Raw genomic sequence first — 13,022 nt, forward strand, 5'->3', positions numbered from 1 at the left:
TAAGATATTTGAGAATTTGGTTTCATTTATGAAAGATTTTAATTATTCCTATTTATTGTGTAATCATGAATGTGGAGTAGAGGGTGTCACAACGTGGTTCGGTCAGAATAACCTACGTCCACAGTCGTACTAGATGATATTTTCTATTTCATGCTTAGGTTTACAATTACATGAGTATTGATAAAAACAAAAACAAATGGGTCAAGCCCAATAAACCCTTCAGACTCCACATGCTCAACATTTTAGTGTGATACAAAATAACATTAAAAATTCAATAATTAAGACTAACATGCGGTCTACATGACTGATTCCACTTAAAGCAAAGTTTGAATTTTTTATATGCAAAATTATGTCATTGGGATAGGGAACCCACTTTTGCTTGGAAACAAGTTTCTTTCACGAATACCGGTTATCAAAACAATTCATGAATACTTCATAATATCATGGTTATACAAAAAATTTCAATAATTAATTCTTTGCTCACACGTTATCGAATTTGTACGATTTTTTTATAGTTAAATTAATTTTTAAGTCCTTATTGTTTTGTCAATGTTTTTAGTTGAGTCCTTTTAAAAAAAAAAACTTTAGAAGGATCTTTATAATTTAAAAACATTTCAACAAGTCTTTCACACACTAATATCGAATTCTTTGTATTATATTGGCGGGATATCATGACATCTGACAAGCCTTTTAATACCGTATTATTTTCATTTGTTTCAAAACTTATAATTAAATTCCTAGTTTTAATATGTTAACTACACCAGAAATTATAATTAATTTCATGTTTAGATTTTAATTATATATCATTTTTAATCTCTTTGATAATTTTTAATTTACATCTATTAAAAAAAAACTAAGGAAAAAGAATAAAAACATAACTTTTATCTTTAATTGAGTTTATGAAATACACAAAATGCATGACTATTTTATTAAACTAAAATTTGAGTATATATATATATATATATATATATATATTTGTTAAGTTATAATATATTTTTTTTGCGTAGTACACATGTTAAATTCTTATTATATATATCAAATATTTAAAAAATTATGTGTATCAAAAAATACTATGTTTGATGATATAATTTATATTAGTGTTTTAGAATGCGTTCATATGCTAAATATTTATTATATATAACTACAATTTATATATATATATATATATATATATATATATATATAACCAAATAATATTCCTTTACATATAAATCATATTTAAAATTTGTATAGAAAAATATTTTAAAAACAAAAATTAAACTTTATAGTTATGATAAATAATTTATATTGTAGCAAAAAATTATTTTTTATTTATTGATAAATTATTTTGAAAACATTAAAAATTAGATTATAGACACTTATAATAAATAAAAATTGAATTAGATAAAAAGTAAAAAAAATTCCTAAAGTCTCTCTTGTTGAAAAGGAGCTCCTAATAAAACACGATGGTGCAAGATTGATGTTTGTGTTTAATATATGGTTGGTTTTAGATATAAATCAGTACATACTATAATAAAGAAGAAATGAATTAGATATGAAGTTCAAAGGAATCCTAAAATTGCTCCCATGAAAGGAAAACTCCTAAACAAAATGCTCTCCGATGACATAGACGTACGTGTTTTCTATACAGAGGGTTGAATTCTTTCATAAATAATCATGAAAAAAAAAATCTGAATTAGATATGGAGTTAAAAGAATTTTCTGAAAACATTTTCGTTTAAAATAGTTGTTCATGCTTAATATATTAGGATTGATATGAAAATATTAGATTTTAATTCATAAATAACTATAATAAATAAAAATTGAATTAAATAAGTTATCATAATCCATAAAGACTTATTGTCACATAAACGATCCTAAAAACAAAACTCTTTCTTGAGCCTCATCAGTCAAAAATTCCTAAAAACTTTCTCTATCAAATAATTGTTCGCATTTAATATATACGAATTCATATTAATTGTTCGCATTTTAAAAATTAAGAAATTATAACATAAAAAAGGTGAAAATCTTTATTTTTTGCCAATTTAGAAGGAGCATTTTTTTTCTTCTTGCTAATTCTATTTAAATAATTTCTCTTTCTTTTTCTTGAATAAATGGTGAAAAGTTGAGAACACCTTAATTCTTAGACATCATGCTTATGTTCTCAATTTCATTAATCTCAAAGCCCCATTTTTTATACTAGTTTATTTATATAGTTCAACATGTTATTATCTAAGTCAAAAGATATGAAAGCAAATATGAGAATTGTCATTTTTTGATTAATATTTCTTTGAACGAATTTGGGAATCTTAAAAAATGTATAGTAAATGTAGACAAATATTTGATTTGAAAGTGATTACATTACTAATTATTCAAGGATGTTTTACACCATAATCTCCTACCATCTTCGATCATTATAATAAAACCTTACTTCAATCACTTCTTTTATTTTACTTTCATAAAATAACCATTCGTAAAACTTAATTCTATTTACAATGACAATAATAGTAATATTGTGAACCTTATTTTACTTAGACATTTTACTCCGTCACACTGTGATGCAAGTGGCGATGAGTCGCTGAGTACAGTTGAATATCCTACAAAGAAAATTTCTTGCTTTTGTTATTTGAAATTTTAACATAAAATTTGTGTTACATTTGGACAATTGTTTTGCCCTTTGTTTTGAAACAACATGCCAAAAAATAATATCAAATAAATGCCTCATGAGAAATATATGCAATGAAAAAACTTGCAGAAGTTAAACCTTTAACAAATTACCTAAACTTAGAACAAATGCAACAAATAAAATTCTCAAGAGAAGTTGCTGATTGAAGCAAAAAGCCATTTCAAAAGATTTTTGTTTTCAATTTCTGATCTTTTCTTGTGACTTGTATAATTTATTTTTAAAGGATATATATATATATATATATATATATGTATGTATTGAAAGTTATGGTTTTTCCTTTTCACTAAACAACTGTTATTATTATTATTATTTACAACAAAAACTGTTTCCAAAAATTTATTATTTTTAAATGATGACAAGTTTATAAGTTATTGGAATGATATTAAATAAAAATGAAATTATAAAACATTCATATTTATAAAAAAAAAAAAAATTGACTTTAATAGTGTTATATTTGGCTTTTTTAATGTTTTAGTTTCTAAATTTTATAAAACATATATTTAAAAAGGTGGGTTTAACTTTTGTATTAATTGAAAATATAAAACTTCCATATTTTTACATTACTCAAATTGTGCAGTTTATATCAAGGAAGCATTAAGTATTCACTTTTAACTTGAAAATTAGGTAACAATTGCATCAATTTTTGTGTCATACAAAAATAACATTAAAAGTTTAATAATTAATACTGACATTTGGTCTGCGTGGCCGATTCTCCTTAAAGAAAAGTTTGAATTTTGTATATGTAAAATTATGTCATTGGGATAGGGAATCCACTTTCGGTTGGCAACAACTTTCTTTCACAAATACCAGTTATCAAAACAATTGATGAATACTTCATAATATCATGGTTATACAAAATGTTTCAATAATTAATTCTATGCTTACACGTTATTGAATTTGTAGGATTTCTTTTATAGTGAAATTAATTTTTATGTCCTTATTGTTTTGTCAATTTTTTAGTTGAGTCCTTTAAAAGAATACTTTATAAAGATCTTTATAATTTAAAAACATTTCAATTATGTCTTTCGCACACTATTATCGAATCCTTTGTATTATACTAGCGGGATATCGTGACATCAAACATATCTTTTAATACAGTATTATTTTCATTTGTTTCAAAAACTTATAGTTAAATTCCTAGTTTTAATATGTTAAATACACCATAATTTATAATTAATTTCATGTTTAGATTTAAATTATATATCAGTTTTAATCTCTATGATAATTTTTAATTTACATCTATTAAAAAAACTAAGGAAAAAGATTAAAAACATAACTTTTATCCACATAATTTAAATTTTCATTTAATTGAGTTTATGAAATACACAAAATGCATGACTATTTTATTAAACTAAAATTTGAATATATATATATATATATATATATATATATATATATAATATATTTGTTAAGTTCTAATATGTTTTTTTTTTGCAACACACATGTTAAATGCTTATTATATATAACAAATATTTTAAAAATTATGTATATCAATAAATACTATGTTTGATGATATAATTTATATTAGTGTCTTAGAATGCTTAATCCACATGCTAAATATTTATTATATATAACTACAATTTATGAAGAAAAAAAATTATATCGAAAACTAAATAATATTCTTTTACATATAAGTCATATTTAAAATTTGTATAGAAAAATATTTAAAAACATAAAATTAAATTTTATAGTTATGATAAATAATTTATATTGTAGCACAAAATTATATTTTATTTATTGATAAATTATTTGAAAAACATTAAAAATTAGATTATAAACACTTATAATAAATAAAAACTGAATTAGATATAAATTTAAAAAAATCCCTAAAGTCTCTCGTCGAAGAGGACCCCCTAACAAAATGCTATGGTGTGAGATTCATGTTTGTGTTTAATATATATGGGTTGATGTTAAATATAAATTAGTACATATTATGATAAATAATAAATGAATTAACCCTAAGCGTGTGGTTCAGCGGTAGGAGTTGATCCACGCTTAAGTAAGGCAGGGGTTCGAATCCTACCTTGTGTAAGCAGCCACCCTAAATCTTAGGGCCAACTATCCCACCCAACATAGATAGTTGTTCATGCTTAGTATATTGGGATTGATTTGAAAATATTAAATTTTAATTCATAAATAACTAAAATAAATAAAAATTGAATTAAATAAGTTATCATAATCCATAAAGACTTATTATCGTAGAAACGCTCTTAAAAAAACTCTTTCATGAGTCTCATTAGTCAAAAACCCCTAAAAAATTTCTCATAACATATAGTTGTTTGCATTTAATATATATGGATTGATATTAATTTTATAAAAATTATAGTTTTTTTCTCAAATTCCATTTCTTTTACATAATTTTTTTTTACTTTAAAAATAATTAAAATTTAAGATATTATAGCATAAAAAAGGTGAAAATCTTTATTTCTTGCCAATTTAGAAGGGGTGTTTTTTTTCTTGCTAATTCTAATTAAATAATTTCCCTTTCTTTTTCTTGAATAAATGGTGAAAAGCTGAGAAAGCCTTAATTCTTAGACATCATGTTTATGTTCTCAATTTCGTTAATCTCAAAGCCACATTTTTTATACTAGTTTATTTATATAATTCCACATGTTATTATCTAAGTCAAAAGATATGAAAGCAAATATGAGAATTGTCATTTTTTGGTTGATATTTCTATGAACGAATTTGGAAATCTTAAAAACGTGTACAGTAAATGTAGACAAATATTTGATTTGAAAGTAATTACTTTACTAATTATTCAAGGATGTTTTACACCACAAACTCCTACCATCTTCGATCATTATAATTAAACCTTCAATCACTTCTTTTATTTTACTTTCATAAAATAACCATTCGTAAAACTTATTTCTATTTACAATGACAATAATCATAATATTATGAACCTTGTTTTCTACATATGCCAGATTGATACTGTAACACCCCAAATTTCACAATTTGTAATAATAATATTTTACAAATTATTTTAATATTTTAAATGTGTTTATTAAAGGATTTTGATATTATTTAATTACTTATATAGGCACTATTTTATTATAAAGCATGATTTGTAATTATTATTTTGATTGGTGATATATCGATAACTTTTATGATTTGTATTTTATTAATAATTATACTTATGTTATTTGATTAAAGAGAATAGGTCTATTTTAATTATATTATATTGTATTAATTATTTTATGGAAGGGAAATGAAGGACGTGATGGTCATTTAATTATTATTATTATTATTATTATTTTAAAAAGGGAGTTATAAGGAATTAAGAGAAGTTACCTCACGCTTCATTTCTCCTGTCTTCTTCCTTATTCATTTCCTATTTCATTTCTACGCTCTTTGAAGACCAAGGAGAACCAAGAGAAGGAGACCAACTAGATCCTGCCTACGTTTCATCTTCTACTCATCCAGGTAAGGGGGGAGTGAGAAACCTCACTCGGGTGTGTGGGAATAACTGTTGGGTAGCAGGATTGACCCCGAATCCCTTGCCTAATGTATGCCTATAGGAACAAACACATTATGAAAGTTTTCTATTTTGCTTTTTTGATTGATCTGTTTCATTCTTTTTGTGATTTTGAGTATGAATATGTGTTTAATTTCAATAATGGATATGTTTAGTAGTGGAATTGACCCCAATCGTTTGCCTGATGCATGCTTTTAGAAATAGGCACTTTTCGAATATTTTTTGTTTTCATGTCTGAGTTTTTTGTTGTGTTCCTTGATGATTACTGAGCATGAATGTATGTTTAACTTTAAGTTTGGATATGTTTTGATATGGATTATAGTGTTCTATGGGTTCCTACGAAAATCTTATGAGAAATAGGAAAATTTTGAAAGTTTTCTGTTTTGGCTTCTGAGTTTTCTATTGTGTTCCTTGATGTTTGCTAAGTGTAAATATGTGTTTTATTGCAAAAATAGACAAGTTTTGATATGAATCAGAGTACTATGTGGGTTTCTGTGGGAAACCCTATGAAGTGAAATTAGGGATATGATATTTGGATGAATTTTGAGGCACTATATATAAAATTGATGCTGGATTCGTGTTTTAGGTAATATTTGGAGTGTTTTGACCTATTGAAATGTTATATTGTCTGGCTAGTTGTAAAAAAAATTGCATGAAATCATGAAGTTGGGTTTATGAAATTTATACTTAGTATGTTATGAATTACGAATTGAATGTGTATGATGTTGGATAATTTTCGGTTATGGTTTGTGTGCTATTTTGATGTATATGCCTAAGAAAAGTTCCTTGTATAAGACTGTGAATATGATGAGATAATGTGAAAAGTGAATATAAGACACTAGACATGATGATGTGGCAATGAGACATGATATTTGAGAAACTATGACAAGTGAAATGATGAGTCAATGAAGTGTGAGTGTGTGATGTGACACCCTCTACCCTGCATACCATAACACATAAATAATAAAATTTGAATAACACAATCTTTCATAATTGAAATACCAATCGTGTTTAGATAGAGAGTACCACATCCATGACTTAAACAAATAACATAATCAGCGGAAATTACAAAAGAAATAAGGTTAAGATTTTCAAAATAATTTAACAGAAATAACATCCTAATCAAATCTTATCTACGCCCCAATGTCACATGTCCTATCAGAGCAAAGCCCAACACTAAAGCCTAAGCTTCAGCACAAACAATCCTCAGCCTCATGCTGATGATCACCTATATAATAACAAAAGGAAAACAACACAAAAGAAAAGGGAGTGTGTGACACCCTCTACCCCAACATATATATATATATATAATAATAAAAAGAAATATCTTATTGGATAAAAAAAATATTTAAAATTGAAACGACAATTCCAATAATCATATGAGTAGAGAATTGACATTCATGTCCTTAACCCAAATAGCAAATAAAATTAAAAAGAATAAAAATTGAATTTTCCAAAAATATATACTTTAATAAATCATAAACAATGTCGTATTCTAATTCTATCTATGTCCCGATGTCACATGTCCTATTAATTAGAGAAAAATCCCACATATAAGCCTAAGCTCCATCGTCCACATCCTCAGCCTCATGCTGCTAATGGTCTCCTGTATATCAAACAAGAGAAACAACACAAAAGAAGGGAGTGAGAAACATCTCACTCTGGCTCACGGTGTAGGAACGCACACCGGATAGCCAAACACAAACAATACAGTTACCTCATAGATCAATCAACAACAATGGCTTATCCAATCATCCAAGTCATACAAATAGTAATTTATCATCATTTAATAATAAGAATGCACATGCATGGACACAGACTACATATTATCATGCATGTAGCGCCAGTAAAACATCACATGGCACATTGCCGCTAGCAATACACGAAGAGTAGTCTAGAAGTACATGCCGGGTCACACCCTCTGCGCACTCTCACTAGAAGGATATACTACCAGAGTCTCGTCGGGATAGCTAAGCTGCGCAAGATACATCCCATGCACACAATGGGCGAGACTAGGACTTCCAAACCGAGCTATCCCCAAGGACTAATCCCCAAAGCTTTTACACTAGGGGGCCTTCTCTGGCGATGTATTCCATATCGTACCCTTAAAAACATTTATGCATATGATGCATGTCAATCAAGACTCCATGCTTTTCTCATATCACATTTTCATGTCTCATTCCCATATCACATTATCATGTCTCAACACATCTCATCATCACATCTCCTCATTACATTTCATCATCACATCTCCTCATTACATTTCATCATCACATTCGCATTATCACATCATATTCACAATTTTCACAGAGCACTTTTATTCATATAAGAATTCATCTATTTGCGAAAGTAAACATATATTCATACATCTCATACAACAAGGAATACAACAGAACAATCAGAAGGAAAAACAGAAAATATTAGAAATATGTTTGTTTCTGATAGGGTTCCCACAGGAACCCACAAAGCACTCTAATTCATATCAAAACTTGTTTATTTTCAAAATTAGACACATATTTACACTCAGCAAATATCAAGAAACACAACAAAAAACTCAGAAGGTAAAATAGAAAATATTTAAAATTTGCCTCTTACAATTACCAATGCATTCCCTTAGGGTTTCCCACAGGAACCCATAGAGATCTCAAATTACACATTTATGTTTAAATATAGGAAAAATAATATAAGAAACATATATAATTAAGGAAAACCCTCCATACGTGAGCATATAACAACAACAACAACAAACAGGGGATTGAGGGCCAATCCCAATACCCAACATACATTCCCACACCCAGAGTAAGGTTTCTCACTCCCTCCTTACCTCGATAAACATGGGTTGAAACTGAAGCAGGATCTCCTCCTCCGGGTTCCCCTTGGTCTCCAGAAAGTGTAGAAGAAAAAGGGTCAAAAGTGAAAAAATGCGTTTTTCTGGAGTGCCGAAACGCATTTATAGGAATCAGGATTTGGCTAGAACGGCACGTTCTAAATCTGGAACGGCCCGTTCTGGGCACATAGAACATGTACAAAAGCCTTTCCCAGAACGGCCTGTTCCAAAACCAGAACGGCCCATTCTGAGTCAATACATTGTTCTTTAAAACCACATCCGGAATGGCCCGTTCCCAAAGTGGAACGGCCCGTTCTGGGTTGAAATTTTACCCATGCATGCTCGAGTTGGATCGACCCGTTCCCAAAGTGGAACGGCCCGTTCCGAAGCTATGAAAATCCATAATTACTAATTAATAAATAAATAAATAATATATATATATATATCAAATTAAAATAAAATATCAATACAATTTAAAACATGATTTTCTTCAAATAATAATTATAACAAAATATCATAATTAATAATATTATACAAAATAATTTTCATAAATGATTATTATTAAAAACCTTTAAAAATTCAATCAACCCATTTAATTAATAAAAATAATTATAAGGAAATAATCTTCATAAATACAAAAATAAATAATAATTATTCGTAGTATTAGTAGAAAAATTCAGGGTGTTACAACTCTCCCCTCCTTTTAAAAATTTCGTCCCCGAAATTACCTGAAGCAAATAAAAATGGATATGTCTTCTGCATTTGGCTTTCTAATGTTCCACCTTAGACTTCTGGAATACTACACACGAGTCCACAACTTCCTCTACTCCTCTCTTTACCTTAGACCACCACGCTTCCGCTATACATCCTCCTAAGGTCCTAATCCATCTTAATAGCTCCTAAGTGAATACTAAGAGTACTCTTATTGCCTTCTTCTAAGATCATCTTCCTTAATTCGGGATTGATAGGCACATAGATTCTATCCTGAAACCACGAAACACCATCAACTTCCACTCGAAAAGGGATATCTATACCTTTACCAATCCTCTCCACTTGGTTCACTAAGAAAGGATCTAACTCTTAGGCTCCTCTAATCTCATTTAGAAGGAGCTCAAAGATTGTTACTTGAAGCTATGACTGCACAAATGCAAAGATTGATGACACAAAATAATCAAGATTTCTATGAGAGGATTGAAGGAATTGAAAATCAACTAAATCAAGATGTCGGAGGTCCTAACAAAAATAGGGGAGGTAGAGGCAGTAATGGATGTCCTAGACAAAACAGACTTGAAGGAGTGAAGTTGAATGTTCCCCCATTCAAAGGTAGGAGTGATCCAGATGCCTATCTAGAGTGGGAGATGAAGATTGAACATGTGTTTTCATGCAATGACTATACTGAAGCACAAAAGGTCAATTTGGCAGCAGCTGAATACTATGCCCTCTTTTGGTGGAACAAATATCAAAAGGAAATGCAAAGAGATGAGGAACGGGAAATAGATACATGGGCTGAAATGAGGAGAGTCACGAGGAAGAGATACGTGCCAACCAGTTATAGTAGAACTTTGCATTTAAAACTTCAAAAATTAACTCAAGGTAGCATGACTGTTGAAGAATACTATAAAGAGATGGAGATAGCATTGATGAGTGCTTGTATAGAGGAAGAAAATGAAGCAACAATGGTTCATTTTCTAAATGGCCTAAACACTGATATTAGGGATGTTGTGGAATTGCAGGAATATGTGGAGATGGAAGATTTGTTGCACAAGGCTATACAGGTTAAACAACAACTCAAGAGGAAAGGTATAGCAAGGAAGAATTTTTCTAGTTCTTATAATCCAATCTGGAAGGATAAATCTAAGAAGGAAGGAGGAAATTTATCTAGTTCAGCAGTGACTCCTCCACAATGGAAATCACCAACAAAGCCAAATGCATCTGTTTTTCCCACTGGAACTAGAAACATCAAATGCTTAAAATTCTTGGGAAGAGGACATATTGCTTCTGAATGCCCAACTAGAAGGATTATGATCATGAAGGAGGATGGGCAAATCACTAGTGAATCTGAACCTGATGAAGAAGAAGTGGAGAAAGAGTTAGAAGAGGAAGCATTACAGGGTGATATACTAATGGTAAAGAGGTTGTTGGGAAGTCAGATACAACCACTTGAGCAAACCCAAAGAGAAAATATTTTCCACACTAGATGTTCCATCAAAGGTAAATTATGCTCTTTAATAGTTGATGGTGGAATTTGTACTAATGTGGCTAGTTCCAGATTAGTATCTAAATTAAATTTGGGAACCAAACCACATCCTAGGCCATACAAACTTCAATGGCTTAGTGAAGATGGAGAGATGAAAGTAACTCAGCAGGTTGAGGTGTGCTTCTCAATTGGAAGGTATAATGATAAGGTGTTGTGTGATGTGGTTCCAATGGAGGCAACTCATCTCCTCCTAGGGAGGTCATGGCAGTATGACACCAAAGCACTACATGATAGATTCACCAACAAGATTTCTTTCATGCACAATGACCAGAAAATTATTCTCAAACCATTATCTCCTAGAGATGTGTGTGAGGATCAAATAAAAATGAGAGAAAAAATAATGCAAGAGAAAAGAGAGAAGAGTGAACACTTACGAAAAGTAGAAAGAAGAAGAGTGAAACACTTGAGGGAAAGAGTGAAACACTTGAGAGAAAAATGAGTTGTTTAGCAAAAGAGAGTGAGGTGAAAATGATGTTTCTTGCTCACAAACCACTTTACTTGATGTACTGCAAAAATAATATTTTTGTTGCTAACAATTCAAATAAAATTGTTATTCCTCCTAGTGTTGAATTTCTTTTGCAGGAATATAAGGATGTGTTTCCAAAGGAGTTACCAAATGGATTGCCACCTTTGAGGGGAATTGAACACCATATTGATCTCATTCTAGGAGTGTCATTGCCCAACCGACCAACATATAGAAGTAATCCCCAAGAGACCAAAGAGATCCAAAGGAAAGTCGAAGAATTGATGAGCAAAGGATGGGTACAAGAGAGCATGAGCCCATGTGCAGTTCCAGTCATTTTAGTCCCTAAGAAGGATGGAACATGGAGGATGTGCACTGATTATAGAGCCATCAACAACATCACAGTTAAGTATAGGCATCCTATTCCTAGGTTAGATGACTTATTGGATGAATTGCATGGTGCCTGTATTTTCTCAAAAATTGACTTGAAAAGTGGGTACCATCAAATTAGGATCAGGGAAGGGGATGAATAGAAAACTGCCTTTAAAACTAAGTATCGGTTTGTATGAGTGGCTAGTGATGCCCTTTGGGTTAACTAATGCCCCAAGCACTTTTATGAGATTGATGAACCATGTATTAAAGGAATTTTTAGGCAAATGTGTTGTGGTGTACTTTGATGATATTCTGATATATAGCACTAACTTTGATTTGCATGTTGAACATTTAAGTTTGTCATGAATGTGCTTAAAGAGGAAAAATTGTTTGCTAATATTGAAAAATGTACCTTTTGCACTGATCATGTTGTGTTTTTGGGATTTGTTGTGAGTTCTAAAAGGGTACAAGTTGATGAGGAAAAGATTAGAGCCATCCAAGAGTGGCCTACCCCTAAGAATGTGAGTGAAGTGAAAAGCTTTCATGGGTTAGCTAGTTTCTATAGGAGGTTTGTTAAGGATTTTAGTACTTTGGATGAACCTCTTAATGAAATAATTAAAAAGCATGTTGGGTTTAAATGGGGTGAAAAACAAGAAAAGGCATTTTCTGAACTTAAGCACAAACTAACTAATGCCCCCATTCTTGCATTACCAAGTTTTGCAAAATCTTTTGAAATTGAATGTGATGCATCTAATGTGGGTATTGGGGCTGTTTTGATGCAAGAAGGTCATTCAATTGCTTATTTTAGTGAGAAGATGAATGGGGCTTCCTTAAACTATCCCACTTATGATAAGGAATTGTATGCCTTGGTGAGAGCTTTAAAGACTTGGCAACATTACCTTTTGCCCAAAGAGTTTGTCATCCATAGTGATCATGAGTCCTTAAAGTACTTAAAAGGAAA

At 29.9% G+C, this 13,022-nt stretch overlaps 1 protein-coding gene across 1 annotated transcript; it reads left to right on the top strand.

The window, feature by feature from the left end:
• The first annotated feature begins 10,102 nt into the window (after positions 1–10,102).
• On the top strand, positions 10,103–12,514 carry LOC145950393 (uncharacterized). Its single transcript, XM_083061481.1, has 3 exons — positions 10,103–11,530; positions 11,809–11,988; positions 12,440–12,514. Exons 1-3 carry the CDS (start codon positions 10,103–10,105, stop codon positions 12,512–12,514), a joined length of 1,683 nt encoding a protein of 560 aa, XP_082917607.1.
• The last annotated feature ends 508 nt before the right edge of the window (positions 12,515–13,022 follow it).

The sequence above is a fragment of the Cajanus cajan genome, chromosome 8 (assembly GCF_000230855.2).
Source record: "Cajanus cajan strain Asha chromosome 8, NIPB_CcT2T_4, whole genome shotgun sequence".
Lineage (NCBI taxonomy): Eukaryota > Viridiplantae > Streptophyta > Magnoliopsida > Fabales > Fabaceae > Cajanus > Cajanus cajan.

Bases quoted from the DNA above. Each gene is read 5' to 3' on its own strand.
- LOC145950393 (XM_083061481.1), top strand. From the start codon at position 10,103: ATGACTGCACAAATGCAAAGATTGATGACACAAAATAATCAAGATTTC. The intron at 11,531-11,808 runs GTGTGTGAGGAT...TTTCTTTTGCAG, and splicing joins AACCATTATCTCCTAGAGAT to GAATATAAGGATGTGTTTCC. The intron at 11,989-12,439 runs GTACAAGAGAGC...ATGTGCTTAAAG, and splicing joins AATTGATGAGCAAAGGATGG to AGGAAAAATTGTTTGCTAAT.